Here is a 16,988-nt window from a genome sequence, read left to right as displayed (position 1 = left end):
GATTTGATACACCTCTTTAATATCTTAAAAAATCTTAAAGATACAACATCTTAAAACAATGTTTTGGGTTTTAACAGGAACAACCAATTGTACTGTGAAATCTGCCAATCAGGCACTGCCCAATTCTTGGGGTGCTAGAATCCAGTATTTTTCCATTTCCGAGGCATTCAGCCTGCTCTTGTAAATGCTTCTTTCAGGATCCCACTGCCCCAATCCTCTTCTAGGATGCTCCCCTCCTCATCTCCCCATCTTTTGTTACTAAGCTTCTTGCTGCTATCTTTAGAAGCATGGGAAACAGAGGACCATGGTGAGTTTGAAAATGAGCCTCAATGTCCCAGTTTCCTCCTTCATTCCAAAGGCAAGCAAGCAGCTGTACTTCTAAGCTACTGTAAGCTACAAACAAACTACTGTAAATTACCCCTCAAGTAGGGATGTGGCAAGAAGGGGAATTGAAGGGCATATGAATGAGATTGGGGCAACAGGGAGATATGAGGAGACGGTGGGGACTGGTAGGAATCCTCTTTTGGGAGAGGCTTACATCCTCTCTTGAGTAAACAAGCACCATTCTATTTCCAACCAAAATGTTTTTTTAGTCTATCTGCTATCCCCAGCTTTGTCCACCAGATGTCTCAGCTGATCTACTTATTCCTTTTGAGGCTCTGATTGCTTTCCTTCTGTAACCAGATCGTTTCATGTAACACAATTTTTAACAGCTTTTAAAATTACATTGATTTTAAGTATTTTTTCTTTGAGATACACCTGTTACGTAATGTTGTCATTCCCACATTGCAAAGAGCTGCAATGCCTTTGAAAAAAAATCTTATTTTTTATAAACTCAAAGGAGGAGCAAAATGTGTATTTGAAAGCATTTTGAAATCTGTTCATGTTTTTCAAATGGGTAAATCATTTGCAAATCTATACAATGGTGGGCTACAAATAGTTGACAGAGGTCTTGTTACCATCATGCTTGAAAGGAATCAAGCTGCAAAAGGAAGTGACCTTGTTCTAAATGACTAACAAGCACATGGATATTGGGGATGATCACAAGAGGTGGAAGGGAAAAAATTGACGTGTTTTTTTAGTGGAAAAGTTAAGTTATATTTAATTCTGTTGAGGGTTGCAATAACAGACTTGAGATGCAATAAAAAGTATTGGAAATTTGCACGGGTACTGAAGGAATATGAAAAGTACCCAGGAGAGATGCCATGGTAAATTCCTTTAGGAGATCATGATTGTTGCCATTTTTATTTATTTTCCTTGGAGTGCTCCTATTAGTAATTTTCATTTTAGTTGGACAGCAGTCGCAGAAAAATAAATCAATAATGGAATAAGAAAAGCAGCTATTGAAAAATATTGGGGGGAAAATAACATAAAGACTTCTTTATCTTCAGGCAATCTTTTTGGCTGTTTCAACAGTGAAAATCTGTTAGGGTAGACTTGATGGGGGTGAGTGGCATAATTCTGCTCTATGTCTTATGGTATTAGTATCAGTGAAGCTGAGGTTGAGTTGAACATATCTGAGGGACATTGCTAATCGCATAGATTGTTATCTGGTACAGCATCCCCTTTCCCATCAGAACTGCCCCCTCCATCTCTTTTAAGTCAAGACTAAAGACTTATCTATACTCCCAAGCCTTTCCTGACGTCCTCTGAGTGAGGGCTACATGTATATATGTATGTAATTTGTTTTGTTGTGCTATTCTTATAACAAATGTAAAGCACTTTGGCCAACGAGAGTTGTTTTTTAAATGTGCTATATAAATAAATGTGACTTGACTTGACTGGTGAACTTGATAGATTGATAAACGCAATGAAATAAGGAATTTGGTATGTGGGGAATTTGGCGCAGTGGAGCAAGAAATGTTAAATGCTTTTTAAAACAGGAGCAACAGTTAATATGTAAATAAAGTCATTAATTAGATCTAGAGATTAAAAAAAATAAATTGAGAATACTGATATTTCAATGGTTCAGATATTCTTGGAATAAAAATATGGCGGAGGTAAGTAGTGTAGCATCTAAGATTAAAGATAAATAAAAACATCATAGAGATCAAACAGAATCATTTAGCTGATTAGCTATAGTCTTCCTTGGAAGTCCATGAATCTTCAGATGGCCTCAGTAAGCATTTGTATTGGAAATGCCTTTTATTGGTTGACTTTGAGGGCACATCCAACTTACTTGGATACATCTGGGTGATGGCTAGTTCAGAGCTCCAGAGAATTTAGGAGAACAATATAAAATGGTTGGCTATCAAGCTGGTGTAGGATGTTGCTGAAAGTGAATCTGGATATTTCAATATGATTTTGCCGTGGGCAAATACTGCTTTTAGTTATTTCTGGGCGTGTAATTGTAACAACCCTTACACCATGCAAAGAGTAGAAACCCCAATGGCCAAAGGGGATTCAATAACTGAGGTTCGGTGTTGCCAACAACAACGTACTCTCTCCTCTACTCTCTCTACACCAAGGACTGCACCTCCACAGACTCCCCTGTCATGCTTCTCAAGTTTACGGAAGACACTATCCTGATTAGATTGATCCAGGTTTGGGGAGGAAGCCTTCGTGCCTTCGTAACAACCTGGAGCTCAATGCTCTTAAGACGGTGGAATTGATAGTAGACTTTAGGAGAGCTCCCCCTCCCCTGCCCCCGACTCAGCATCAACAACACCACAGTCACATCTGTGGAGTCTTTTAGGTTCCTGGGAACCATCATGTCCAAGGACCTGAAATGGGGGGCTACCATCGACTCTACAGTCAAAATGGTCCAACAGAGGATGTACTGCGGCAGCTGAGGAAACACAATCTGCCGCAGGCAATGATGGTCCAATTCTATATGGTCATCGTAGAGTCTGTCCTCACCTTCTCCATCATGGTCTGGTTTGGCTCAGCCACCAAGCAAGACATCTGGAGGCTGCAGCGAATTGTCCGATCAGCTGAGAAGGTTGTTGGCTGCAACCTTCTCCCCCCCACCCCCCATTGACAAACTGTACACTGCAAGGGCCAGGAAGCGAGCGGGTAAGATCATCTGTGACCCCTCTCACCCTGGCCACAAACTCTGAAGCACTTCCCTCTGGAAAGCGACTCCGGACTGTCAAAGCCACCACAGCCAGACATAAAAACAGCTTTTTTCCACGAGTAGTAGCTCTACTCAATAACCACAAGTCTAGCCTCATTTTGCTCTGGTATTTTATTTCATTCACTTATTTAAACTGTAATGTTTTATTATTAATGTTTAATGTTTTATGTGTCATTATTAATTGTTACTGTATGTCTTGTTGTTACTTGCGAGCGGAGCAGCAAGACAAATTCCCTGTATGTGAATACTTGGCCAATAGACTTATTCATTCATTCAACATGAGCCTCACATGGAGTGTTGCCTCCAGGGTAAAGGACATTACTAAGAGAGTTCAAAACATTTCATTGAAAGGAACAGAAATGGATAGATGCTGAGATCCACGTGGAAGGGAAAAGATTTGAGATTATGCAGTCAAGATTTTGGGAACAAGTGAATAAATTTAACCTGAGGTCTTAAATATGATAATTTCTACTTTATTATCAACTCCCCGTGGCAAGTAATATCAGTATAAAATTGGTTAGCACCTTTTGGATAAATGAGTACAGACCCGATTCCTTTAGCTATTCTGCGACATACTGGGACATTAAAAAAAAATCAGCATTAAACAAATAATTAAAACATAACTTAAACTTAATTAAAATCATGTCTAGAAATAGCTAAAAGCATTAAAGAAAAACTAAATACTTTCCGTTTGCCTCCTTCACCTTTGCCATACAATTCCCTTTGAACTCTTAAGGGTCTCAGATCCAGAGCCAGGTCTAGCTGCTTTTTCTTCAGCTTATGTTAGGGAATCCCAGCTAGACTGAGTCCTGCTGATGGAGTGCGGTAACTGGAATATGGTCACTCAGTATCTGTTTTGCAGCGGATGCTCCAAAGAAAGACATGCATAATGAATGTTGTGCATGTGCTACATATGGGGACATTCAGAAAGAGTTTAGTACAGTTGCACATTATAGGTTTCTTGACCGGCTTTGATTGAGTGAATAAGAAAATCTGTTTCCACTGAAAATTTTAACTCCAGTCAGATTTAAATTGATTGATGTCGATGCATCTGAATTTTGAAAATGGAGTATAATACCTAGACTGCACAAGTATAAGCACGAGTTCCTCCTGAGTATCATTAGCTATAATCTAAGCCATTTGTAATCATGTGGAATTAATCCATATATATTAAACCTTTATGGTGTATTCGAAAATTAGATTTAAGGCAGCTTTTAAGTTTTCAAAGTATTTTGGATTTAAGGCAAACATAAATTTAAATATTGTGGATTAAACTAAATTTTTGCAAAAAGATTTCAAATCCTTTTGCAAAAATGCGTGTTGATATGTAGTCAGATTTTTATTTACCATACTAGGAAGACTTTTTTCTACACTCTGTTAATGTAATGTCCTGTTTAAATTGTAGATACCATTTTACAGAGGAGAAAGAATCACGTTTGATGTTGCTCCGTCAAAGCTTGAATTCTCTGTGGGACATGATAGTTTGAGGATTGAGGTACAGTATCATAAAATGTCATATGTACAGTTGGCTTACAAAGCTTAATGCATATACCTCGGCAATCTGCTTTTACTGTTGTGCCATTATATAGAAATCACAAATTTTAATATGTACTAGACCAAGTGCAGACCCGTTCGGTCTGTTCCCCCAACGTGCGTTTGTGGGGGGGGGGGGGAGGCGGCATGCAGTGTCACAGACTAACTATCCCCCGCCCCCCCCCCCGCACTCATGCTAATTACCCCCCTTGATATTATATTAATATTATTAATTTGCTCCTTTTACCCCATAACCACCCTATCTACTGATGCATAGCCCCCAACTTGCAGTCACATCTAGGGGGGGTAAAGAGTGAGGGCAGAGAGAGAAGGGGCAGAGACAGAGAGATAGACAGATACACAGAGAGAGGGGCAAGAGGGATAGAGAGGAGGATAAGAGGGAGGGTGGGTGAGGGGGGAAAGGTGGGGGAGGAGAGAGAGAGAGAGGGTGAGAGTGAGGGGGAGAGAGAGGGGATGCTGAGAGGGGGGTGAGGTGGGGAGCAGGGAGGGGGAGGGAAGAGGGTAGGGGGTGTGGAGGGGGTTTAGGGGAGGAGGGGAGAGAGAGAGAGAGAGAGAGGGGGGGGGGAGAGAGGGGGGAGGAGAGAGGGGGAGAGAGAGGGTGTGCTGAGGGGGTGAGATGAAGGGAGGGGGAGAGGTGGGGAGCAGGGAGGGGGAGGGAGGGTGGAGGGAAGGGGGGTAGGGGTGTGTAGGGGGAGAGGAGAGGGGGGGAGAAGAGGGGGGGAGAGAGGAGAGGGGGGAGAGGAGAGGAGAGGGGGGGACAGGATGAGGGGGGGGAGAGGAGAGGAGGAAGAGGAGAGGGGGGGACAGGAGGAGGGGGGAGGGGAGAGGAGAGGGAGGGGATGGGAGGGGGGAGAGGAGAGGGGGGAGAGGAGAGGGGGGAGAGAGGAGAGGGGGAGAGAGGAGAGGAGAGGGGGAGAGAGGAGAGGAGGGGCAGAGAGGAGAGGGGGGAGAGAGAAAGAGAGGGATAGGGAGAGAGAGAGATGTGGGGAGAGAGAGGAGGGGATAGAGAGAGAGAGTGCCTTTTTAATTCAACCCAAACAACCATTTGCAGGCAATGCTTTTTTACTTCAAACTAACTATATTTTCATTTTCAAACCAAATTAAGGGTACTCACAGTGCTGTAGACATTTGTTCAGTGTCATTCAGAGCTCAGAGTGACAGGGAGTAATTGACAGAGCTCCAGCTTGCAGAGACTAATTGAGGCACACCACTTCCTGGTTTTATAGTCCCATCCCCTGCCTCCAGCGGGGGCAGCATAGAGAATGGGGAATTTTGTAAAAACGTTAATATCTCTGTCATTTTTCATTGACGGGAAAAATCCTCGGCCCACATACGGCGGAGGGGGGCTCTGAGCAAGGTGGCCAAAAATGACGGCCATAGGTGGCGGCGTTCTTTCGGAAATCGCAGCACAGATGGCCAAAACCGGTCAAGAACAGACTTTTAGTAATATAGATATTATCTACCAGCTGTTAGATAGGCAAATGTCATATAGGCCTTTATTGCAAGGAGATTTGAGTGTAAGTGACATGACATTTAACTGAATTATCTCAAGGCCTAGCAAAACTATACCTGGAATATTATGTGCAGGTGAGGTCTCTCTATCTAATCTATGCATGTATTTTTTAGAATTTAAAAGATGACAGCTGATGCTATGAAGCATACATAATTCTTATTAGTTTTGACTGGCCAGGTGTAGCATATTTCCCCTAAAGGTATCCAGAACCTTTAGTAGCAACAGGCATAAATAAAGGTTCACCATTCACAACCGAGAAGACAATTCTTCACCCAGAGGATGGTAGAGGTTCTCTCACTGAATATATTAAAGGCAATGAAAATATTTTGTTTGATGTTCATGGAATCAAGTAATATGGAGTTATAAAGTAAAGTGATGTTGAGGCATGATCTTGCTGAATGCTGGAGCAAGGAGTCGAGTGGCCTATCCCTGCTTATGTTTCTTACGTTATGTTTATTGCAGCCAGTGTTTCGAGTGATGGGATTCTCTGTTACGGGTCGGGTTTTGAATGGACCCAATGGGCAAGGAGTTCATCGTGCTACTGTTACCTTAAATAACCAGATCAAAGGTATTTAAAAGCTAAAGTTTGGTAGTGTTTGTTATGAAAGGGATACATTGTGTATTTCAAGTCATGTCAAATTTATTATATGCACAGCCACAGTGAGATGCCTGTACAATTAAAATCTTGTTTGCAGCAATCACAGGCACGCAGACTCTGACAGGGTAGTATTTCTCCTACGCATCTAAAATTATGAATTGGCCTGTTACTCATTAGAAGACCTCTGTGGAAAAACAAAAGCCAGAGCAGAAAATGCATTATTGAAGTTCACTGATTCTAGCATTGTATACCCTTTCTGCTTATTAATTTCAATATTTATTGATTGCAAATACATTGCAATATTTTTCAGATTCTAAGTGTGCTTGAGATTGGTGCCATTTGCTTCTGATGCACAAATGTTAAAAGAACCATTGAAAATTGCAGAAACAGGCAGTCGACTGCAGTTTGAGATCACCTCGCCAATTGCATAACTCCAGACTATGCAAAGTTTAGTTTTTTTGTGACGGAATTCTTCCCAGTCCACTATATAGTTGCTTCATAAGGAAAAATACTGGATGATAATGAGGAGTTGTGTTAAATCCCGCTATGGAAAAAAGATTGAGACAGCCAATGCCACTGATTCTATTAAATGTCTAACCTTAAGATTTGAGCTTGCATGTGCAAAAAGCCTACTAACACAAATAGCAGAACCACTACCCTTGTACAACTTGCGGACATGCAGAATGACTAACCGCAGAGAACTGATTTTAGCAAAGAATGGAAAACAAACAACTTCATAATTGGAGGTGATCAACTTTAAGCTACTTTGCTGATAACCAACTTTAAACAAAGGGTGAAAAACAACCCCATATTTGAAGAGGACCGATGACATCATGCTAATGGATGACTGATGTAAAGGAATATGTGGAAGAAATGTAATTGGATAAGAAGGGGGAAGGAAAGCTTTGTTTAAAAAGGTATATAAGGTAATGCCTGAAGAAGAGGAGTAGCGACTCTTTGAAGGGTTACCTGGCCTGCAGCCGGGTGAACTGATGTAAAGACTCTGCTCAATAAAAACGTACGTTTTTGGGAACCCAGTGGTCTGGTCGATTATTGTCGCAACAACCGATGAAAAAAAGGCTTGAATCCTCATATGGTGTCAGAAGTGGGATGTCAACCAACGACTGATCCTGCCGGTTGAGAAACGCCGACGGGTGGGGAGATCGGAGGAGGAGTGTGCACCCAAGTGAGTACATTTAGTTAAATTGCCACTTGGTCCTCCCTCAGATCTCGTCGCTCTAAGGTAATTCACCGGCGCGGGTCAGTTGAAGGGACGACATCCAGATCTACCAGTTGCAGACACTGGGATAGGAAGTCTCGAGGGCGACCCTTGCCTGACCGAGCAGGAAACACCCCAGTTGAAGGGGGACCGTTGACGGTATACAAAAGGTTGTGCACAGGGATTAAAAGGGGAAAGTGGAAATCCTTCGGTTCTGAGAGGCCGTAAAGATTATTGTCGCAACATGAAAAAAAGGCTTGAATCCTCAATAAGAACAAGTGGACAATCACTATCTAAAATTATCACTGGATATTTCAATTTTTAAAACACAATGCACCAAATTATCCACTTCCATGGTAATAGCAAAGAAATATTTTGTTTTTCTGCTGGTATTGCTGTTAAAATACAATCAGCATTGATCAGTGCTGCTTAATGGGAGCATTGGTCTGTTGGAGATCTAGCTGCCTACATTTCAATAAACCACAAATTACCTACAAAATTTAAATGTCCCCACTTCAGCAGACAACATTCATTAATATTGATGAACACAAATGATTTCATGTCATCCTCTGTTGGTCGACATGTGTAATAGTCAAAGCTGAGTTAAACAGCAGTGAATTGAATGACTTGCTGTTTCACAGTTTTGATTCTGGTGTATTTACTTGTGTTACTGTTTGGATGCAAGTTTGAGATTACATAGTAGAGCATTTCTGATCAGTTAATGAAGTGTGCAAGGGATATCACTCTTCAAAGACGAGCATTTTGTAAATTAATAAGATAAAACAATATGTTACAGAGAGAAAAATTGTCAGTTATATCTGCAATGTCAGACTTTATTCCTAAAAGCGTATTTGTGCAACGTTTCCTTTTTTCCAATCCAGTTATCAAGCATTTCAACTTACGGACTAAGAAGTTGGTTGTGAATGCTACAGGAATAATTTGTCTTGTATGAATATAAATCAAGGCTAGGCAACTCCACCGATATTTATACCCGGGTCTTTTCCGTACACAGCCTGTGTCAATTAATGGGATTGGTTCTTTTAACAGTAGATTTCCTTTATCAGCAGGATTAAAACAACTTGATTTATACCACATTGTAATAAATAGAAAGTTCAAAAGCATTTTGCACTGAATAGTTCCTATCGATTCCAATTTTTGCACAACTTTCATGTTCTTTTGTTTTATCACTCATCTTTTATTTTTGTGCAGTGACCACAAAGACTGATGGCTCATTCAGGCTCGAAAACATGACAGCAGGTACATATACTATAAATACACAGAAAGAACACATTTTCTTTGAACCAGTTACTGTGAAGATTGCTCCTAATACACCTCAACTGGCTGATATCCTGGCCTCAAGGTAGGAGAATTGCAGCACACAGAAGATAAATATTATATTAATTATTCAGTAAGCTGGCTATATCATTCAACCCACATTTTAACACAGCTTGGTGTTTTCCTTCTGTTGCTCCACAGCTTTAGTGTGTGTGGGCACGTGACAGTCAAACGTTTCCCCGAAGGATTAAAACAGATAGTCAAGTATAAATTAGCAATGGTTGCGCAAAATAAGGAAAAGTCATCAATTATAACAGAATCGGATTCTCGTGGATTATTTTGCTTCCAGGCTAAGACAGGAACCTACAACATTCAGGTGAAGATGTAATTTTTGCCAAGATATGTGCTTTGCTGAAGTTTTCTTGTTTGTTTATTTATTAGTCTGAGAGTACAATGTGGGTTCATTATTATGTGCTTCGTTTCACTTTCTACACTTAGGAATCCTATTTATTGCCATATATTTGGTTCCTTCCCATCCAGTTAGAGCATTGTACTATCAATGATCTTGGTTTGAATATCAAGAGCAAATCACCAGATGTTTAAAACAGCAACTGTGTTACATTTGAAATTTAAATTGTCAGCAAAATTGAAAAATCGAATAATTTAATGATCATTTACAAGCAACTGTTTTATTTCCTATAATAATGAAATCTAGCTTTATTTCCTTTTATTATGGTGTTTGCAGTAAACTTCCTGTATAATAATGAAGCAGCATAGGCAGTAAATGTTGGCAGCTAGTTGATATTGGATGCAAGAAACAGCTTTATTGGTCCCCCATTCCAGTGCACAAGGGAATGATTAGATTTGAGCTAAAGACTTGAACTCTTTCCGATGTTATTCTCCAGCTGAGGGGCAATGGTTCATTACATACAGACTACCTCTTGCCTGTAATGAGCTAACTCAGACCATGAAATTGAAATCAGGACTCTCTTTCTTTAGATTTTGTGCATTGTCTTTGCACATCTGGCTATCAGAAAAGATGGGGTTATTGATTAATTAACAATTAATTGGATGAATATAATCACTTTTTATTTCAACACTGTGCATTTTTTTGCCCTTTTCTGAATAGGCAGACTTATTAACCTCTGCACGTTGCAGATAGCTAGATCGCAGATTAAAAGCGGTGTCCGACGAGAGACACAAAAAGTTGTAGCTACCAATGGCCTGTTTCCTTTATCTTTTTTACTTATTTGCATATCTTTAATTCATTTGTTTTATATCTCTATATCACCGTCTATATCTCATGTTTCTTTTTCCCCTGACTCTTAGTCTGAAGAAGGGTCTCGACCCGAAACATCATCTATTCCTTTTCTTCAGAGATGCTCTGTCCCGCTGTTCCAACTTTTGTGTCTTCGGTGTAAAACAGCATCTGCAGTTCCTTCCTACACATGGAAACAGGTCCTTACCTCCAACATGTCCATGCCGACCAAGATGCCCCATTCAGCTGTCTTTGGCCCATATCCCTCTAAACATTGCCTATCCATCTACTTGTCCAAGTGGCTTAAATATTGTTATAGTACCTGCTTCAACTACCTCTTCTGGCAACTCGTTTTATATATACACCACCTTCTGAATAAAAGAGCTTCCCCTCAGTTTCCTATTAAATATTTCCCCTCTCACCTTAAACATGTGTCCTCTGGTTATTGATTCCCCTACCCTGTGTAAAAGACCCTGGGTACATTCCCTTTAATGCATACCCCTCCCGATTTGATACACCTCTATAAAGTCACTCCTCAGCTTCCTGGGCTCCAAGATTAAAGTCCTAGACTGCCTAACCTTTCTCTTTAGCCCAGGACCTGGAGTCCTGACAACATCCTGGTAAATCTTTTCTGCATTTTTTAAAATTACATCCTTCCTATATCAGGGTGATGAAAACTAAATACAATACTTCAAATGCAGCTTCACCAACATTTTGTACAACTGTAACATAATGTCCTAACTTCTATACCCGATACCCTGTTTAATCTAGTGATACAGCATGGAAACAGGCCCTTGAGTCCACCGAGTCCACACCAACCAGCGATCATCCATGCACTAGTTCTATCCTACATACTAGGGACAATTTACAGAACACAATTAAGCTACAAACCTGCACGTCTTTTGAATATGGGAGGAAACCGGAGCACCCTGAGAAAATCAATGCGGTCACAGGGAAAAAGTACAGTCTCCATACAGACAGCACTGATGGTCAGGCTTGATCTTGAGTCTCTGGTGCTGTAAGGAAGCATCTCTTCTGTGCTGCCCCTGACTAATGAAGGCCAATGTACCAAAAGTTTTCTTTACCATCCTACCAACCTGTGGTGCAACTTTCAGGGAATTTATTAAAGCTTTATTTCAGACACAGGTCCATATAACACATCAAACAGTACAAAGAATTACAAAGATACATTAAAAATTGCATATTAGCCTAAAATATATATAAGCTATTGCACCAATGCCGTCTTAGCCTAGAAGTGAATCTATAGCAGCTTTTCAGAGGGCTGTACATGTACTGTTCAAGAAGGAACTGCAGATGTTGGAAAGTCGAAGGTAGACAAAATTTACTGGAGAAACTGAGCGGGTGCGGCAGCATCGATGGAGCAAAGGAAATAGGCAACGTTTCGGGCTGAAACCCTTCTTCAGACTGATGCAGGGTGGGGGGGGCAGGAAGAATAAAGGAAGAGGAGGAGCTAGAGGGCTGAGGGAGAGCTGAGAAGGGGTGGAGACAGCAAGGGCTACCGGAAATTGGAGAAGTCAATGTTCAGGCCACCGGGATGCAGACTGCCCAAGCGGAATATGAGGTGCTGCTCCTCCAGTTTCCGGTGGTGCTCACTCTGGCAATGGAGGAGGCCCAGGACAGAAAGGTCAGATTCGGAATGGGAGGGGGAGTTGAAGTGCTGAGCCACAGGGAGATCAGGTTGGTTAATGCGGACCGAGCAGAGGTGATAGACTTTTGACCGACATCCACTATAAACCCACTGACTCCCATGGCTATCTAGACTACACTTCTTCCCACCCTGCTTTCTGTAAGGACTCCATCCCCTACTCCCAATTCCTCCGTCTACGCCGCATCTGCTCCCAGGATGACGTGTTCCACACCAGGGCATCGGAAATGTCCTCATTCTTCAGGGAACGGGGGTTCTCATCTCCTACCATGGATGAGGCTCTCACCAGGGTCTCTTCAATACCCCGCAACACTGCTCTCTCCCCCCATCCCCCCACTCGGAACAAGGGCAGAATCCCCCTAGTCCTCGCCTTCCACCCCACTAGCCGTCACATACAACAAATAGTCCTCCGTCATTTTCGCCACCTCCAACGTGACCCCACCACTCACCACATCTTCCCACCTCCCCCTCTGTCTGCTTTTCGCATAGACCGCTCCCTCCGTAATTCCCTGATCAATTCTTCCCTTTTCACCCTTCCCACCCCCTCCCCGGGCACTTTCCCTTGCAACCGCAAGAGATGCTACACGTGTCGCTTTACCTCCCCCCTCGACTCCATTCAAGGACCCAAGCAGTCGTTCCATGTGCGAAAGAGGTTTACCTGCACCTCCTCCAACCTCATCTATTGCATCCGCTGCTCTAGATGTCAGCTGATCTACATCGGTGATCATTTCGCCGAACACCTCCGCTCGGTTCACATTAACCAACCTGATCTCTCTGTGGCTCAGCACTTCAACTCCCCCTCACATTCCGCTTGGGCAGTCTGCATCCCAGTGGCCTGAACATTGACTTCTCCAATTTCCGGTAGCCCTTGCTGTCTCCTCCCCTTCTCAGCTCTCCGTCAGCCCTCTGGCTCCTCCTCTTCCTTTCTTCTTCCCGTTCCCACCCCCCCCCCCCACCCCCCCCCCACCCCACCCTGCATCAGTCTGAAGAAGGGTTTCGGCCCGAAACGTTGCCTATTTCTTTCGCTCCATAGATGCTGCCGCACCCACCCATAGATCCCTCTTATACAGCACTCCCCAGACCCTACTATTCACCTACTATTCACTGTCAAGGTCCTACCCTGGTTTGCCTTCCCAAAATACACCACCTAACACTTATCTGCATTAAGGTCTATGAGCTCCATTGTGGTATCTAAATTATTTTCAAGAAGATTCATGTGTTTTTAATGTTATTGGTGAGTGAAAAAATTGCCGAATGTTTAGCACACATTTGCTTTGCTGTCATTAATTTTGAATTCCAATAGGTTATGGTCAGTGATGCTGAAGACAAAGCAGGACTTGCACTGAAGCCACAGTTTCATGCAGTCACAGTAATAAATGTACCCATAATGGACCTATCCTTCATCCAGTTTATGGCATCCGTGTCTGGGAAAGTGATATGTTTGGGTAAGTGAATGTTTGGAATTTATTAAATGACTTGCTAAAATTGCATCCCCACTAAAGCCATTTGTCCTCCTACATTCAATTTTGGATCTGATTCTTTTCATATTGTTAAAGTTACAAAATTCCAAGAGTGATATAGAGAGAATTTGACCCACAGTTAGTGAAGACAGTCCTGCCGTACCAAACAAATCTATATTATATTAAGTCACCAACATTGACAAGTTTGGTGCTTTAATACATGTTTAAAATGTGTTATATATGCTTTAATCTATTTTGTTACCTCATAGTCAGCTGAAGAACAGATAAAATAGAATTCCTGCATTTTGAATTTGGCTGAGGAATGAGAAATGGCTGTTGGGAAGTGGTAATCTTAATGTAACATTTAATCAGGGCAATCCTACAATCTGTAAATTAGTGACGAGTAAAACAGCTACCAGCCCAGATCAGATTGACAACAGGAAAGGTTTGGTCTGATTTGACAGCTGTTCTCTCTTCCCTCAGTCTTTTCCAATCATTATATACCCAACTTTATGAATTGGTGAATGTTTCCGATCATTTCTTATTTTAATGACATCTCCATACAGAGTAAAAAGAGAAAAACTCCTCCCATTGTGAAAGGATCAGGAATCAAGAGACATAGATGGAAGATGAATGGCAAAACTAAATAAAGAACTATTCGATGAAATGCTTGTATTCATGCAGAGTGTGGTTAGAATCTGGAAAACACTGCTGGAGTAGCTATGTGGACAGGTTTAAATGGTAGCCTTTAAAGGAGAGCTGAAGGAAAATAATTTGCAGGACAATGTAGTTTGATGGGTTTGCTCTTTCATTGAGCTGGTATGGACTCTACTGACCCAATAGCCTCCCACCATGCTGTAACCATTCCGTCGCGTTATGGCTCATTGCGAAAGACCCACGTCGTGCACATTCAAGGGCAATAAGTGTTCATTATATTGTCACCTCATGGAATCTTAGATAATCCTTTGGATTTCTAATAATATCCTTCCAATATAGTTTAATATTTCAGATTAACAACGTTTATAGCCAAAGCAACACAGAACCAATAGTTTTATCACAATTAAAATCAATGTTTAGAAAGTCACACTAAATAGATGATGACTCTAATTATATACTTTAATTAATTAATCATATTACAAGGCCAGTGCAGGTTGGACAGGATTTGTGGAAACAGAAACAGAACTAATGTTTCAGGACATAAACCTTTGTTAAAATGAAAGGTATTATCTGAAGCATTAGTTCTTTCCACGGGTGCTGCATGATCTACTGAAGGCTTCCAACATTTTCTGTGTTTATTTCAGATTTCCAGCTTTTGCATTTTTTTGATTTTCACTTAATTTATAATTACAGTAAAACTCTGACAATCTGCTATTGAACTCTTCAGAAATCTTGTTGGTAAGGCATCTGTCGCATCTGTTTCCTGCACTCCCTTTAAACTCACTGTTGAGTCACTTCATGGAATCATAGATAATTAATGCGGAGATGAAGATCTTTCAGCCTAGCGTCTCTGCTCGATGAAAACGAGCCACCCTTCCTAATCTATTTTCTAGTAGCCCAGATGATCTTGGCTCTTTCAGTGCAAGTCCATCTATTTCTACTATCCTTTCAGCAGTGGGTTCCACCTCAACTGCTATCTGAATGAAAATACTGTTACTCACCTCTCCTCAGATCCTTTTACCAATTATTCTAAATCTATGCCCTAGTTTCTGCTGAGGGGTATCAGTCCTCTGTAATTGTTCTAATCTCCTCATCATTTTATACATCTCAATTAAATCTCATGTTAGCCCCCTCACCACCATTTAAAAGTAAACAGCCATAGTTCATCTCACCTCTCTGCACCCATTCTGATTTAATTGCAGCTTTCTTGTAATATGACCCGATCTGTACCAAGCTCAAACTGTTGTTTAATTAATGTTGTTTATAGGTCTTGCATCGGCTCACTGCTTCTGAAGTCTGTACCACAGTTAGTAAAAAAACCAGCAATGTATGAAAACTGAGAAAGTGTTTATAAATGTTCTAATTATTCAATTTGTCAACTTGTCAGTAAAATTCTCATCAAGGACACTTGAGTAAGGTGAACGTAAACAGCTCAACATCAATGCGTATTTCGCCATGTACAGTGCCCTCCATAATGTTTGGGACAAAGACACATCATTTATATATTTGCCTCTACTCCACAATTTGAGATTTGTAATAGAAAGAAATCACATTTGGTTAAAGTGCACATTGTCAGATTTTAATAAAGGCAATTTTTATACAATTTGGTCTCACCATGTAGAAATTACAGCAGTGTGTCCCCCCATTTCAGGGCACCATAATGTTTGGGACACACAATGTCATGTGAATGAAAGTAGTCATGTTTAATATTTTGTTTTGTATCCTTTGCATTCAATGACTGCTTGAAGGCTGTGATTCGTGGATATCACTAGTTGCTGGGTGTCTTCTCTGGTGATGCTCTGCCAGGCCTGTATTGCAGCCATCTTTAGCTTATGCTTGTTTTGGGGGCTAGCCCCATCAGTTTTCTCTTCAGCATATAAAAGGCATCCCTAATTAGGTTCAGATTGGGTAATTGACTTGGCCACTCAAGAATTGACGATGTTTTAGCTTTGAAAAAATTCCTTTGTTGCTTTTGCAACATGTTTGGGATCATTGTCTTGCTGTAAAATGAACCGCTGGCCAATCAGTTTTGAGGCATTCATTTGAACTTGAGCAGATAGGATGTGTCTATACACTTCAGAATGCATTATGCTACTACCATCAGCAGTTGTATCATCAATGAAGGTAAGTGAGCCAGTACCTTCAGCAGCCATACATGCCCAGGCCATAACACCCCCACCACCGTGTTTCACAGATGAGGTGGTATGCTTTGGATCTTGGGCAGTTCCTTCTCTCCTCCATACTTTGCTCTTGCCATCACTCTGACATAAGTTAATCTTCGTCTCATATGTCCACAAGACCTTTTTCCAGAATTGTGGTTGCTCTTTTAAGTACTTCTTGGCAAACTGTAACCTGGCCATCCTATTTTTGCAGCTAACCAGTGGTTTGCATCTTGCAGTGTAGCCTCTTTATCTCTGTTCATGAAGTCTTCTGCGGACAGTGGTCATTGACAAATCCACACCTAACTCCTGAAGAATGTTTCTTATCTGTCAGACAGGTGTTTGGGTGTTTTTCTTTATTATTGAGAAAATTCTTCTATCAGCTGTGGAGGTCTTCCTTGGCCTGCCAGTCCCTTTGCGATTAGTAAGCTCACCAGTGCTCTCTTTCTTCTTAATGATGTTCCAAACAGTTGATTTTGGTAAGCCTGAGGTTTGGCTGATGTCTCTGTTTTATTCTTGTGTCTCTGTCTCATAATGGCTTATTTGACTTTCA

General features: G+C 41.4%; 1 protein-coding gene across 1 annotated transcript in view; it reads left to right on the top strand.

Moving 5' to 3' along the window:
• The window catches only part of LOC116985511 (nodal modulator 1-like), a 95,749-nt gene that overhangs the window by 28,979 nt on the left and 49,782 nt on the right, over positions 1-16,988 (top strand). The window contains exons 9-13 of the mRNA XM_033040272.1: positions 4,482-4,571; positions 6,606-6,711; positions 9,170-9,320; positions 9,437-9,611; positions 13,463-13,604. Coding sequence (XP_032896163.1) covers positions 4,482-4,571; positions 6,606-6,711; positions 9,170-9,320; positions 9,437-9,611; positions 13,463-13,604 — 664 coding nt within the window. The remainder of the gene's footprint in view (positions 1-4,481; positions 4,572-6,605; positions 6,712-9,169; positions 9,321-9,436; positions 9,612-13,462; positions 13,605-16,988) is intronic.

This window comes from Amblyraja radiata, chromosome 22 (genome assembly GCF_010909765.2).
Source record: "Amblyraja radiata isolate CabotCenter1 chromosome 22, sAmbRad1.1.pri, whole genome shotgun sequence".
In the NCBI taxonomy this organism is placed as follows: domain Eukaryota; kingdom Metazoa; phylum Chordata; class Chondrichthyes; order Rajiformes; family Rajidae; genus Amblyraja; species Amblyraja radiata.
The sequence above is the reverse complement of the archived record's forward strand: the minus strand, read 5'-3'. Positions and strand labels throughout refer to the sequence as shown.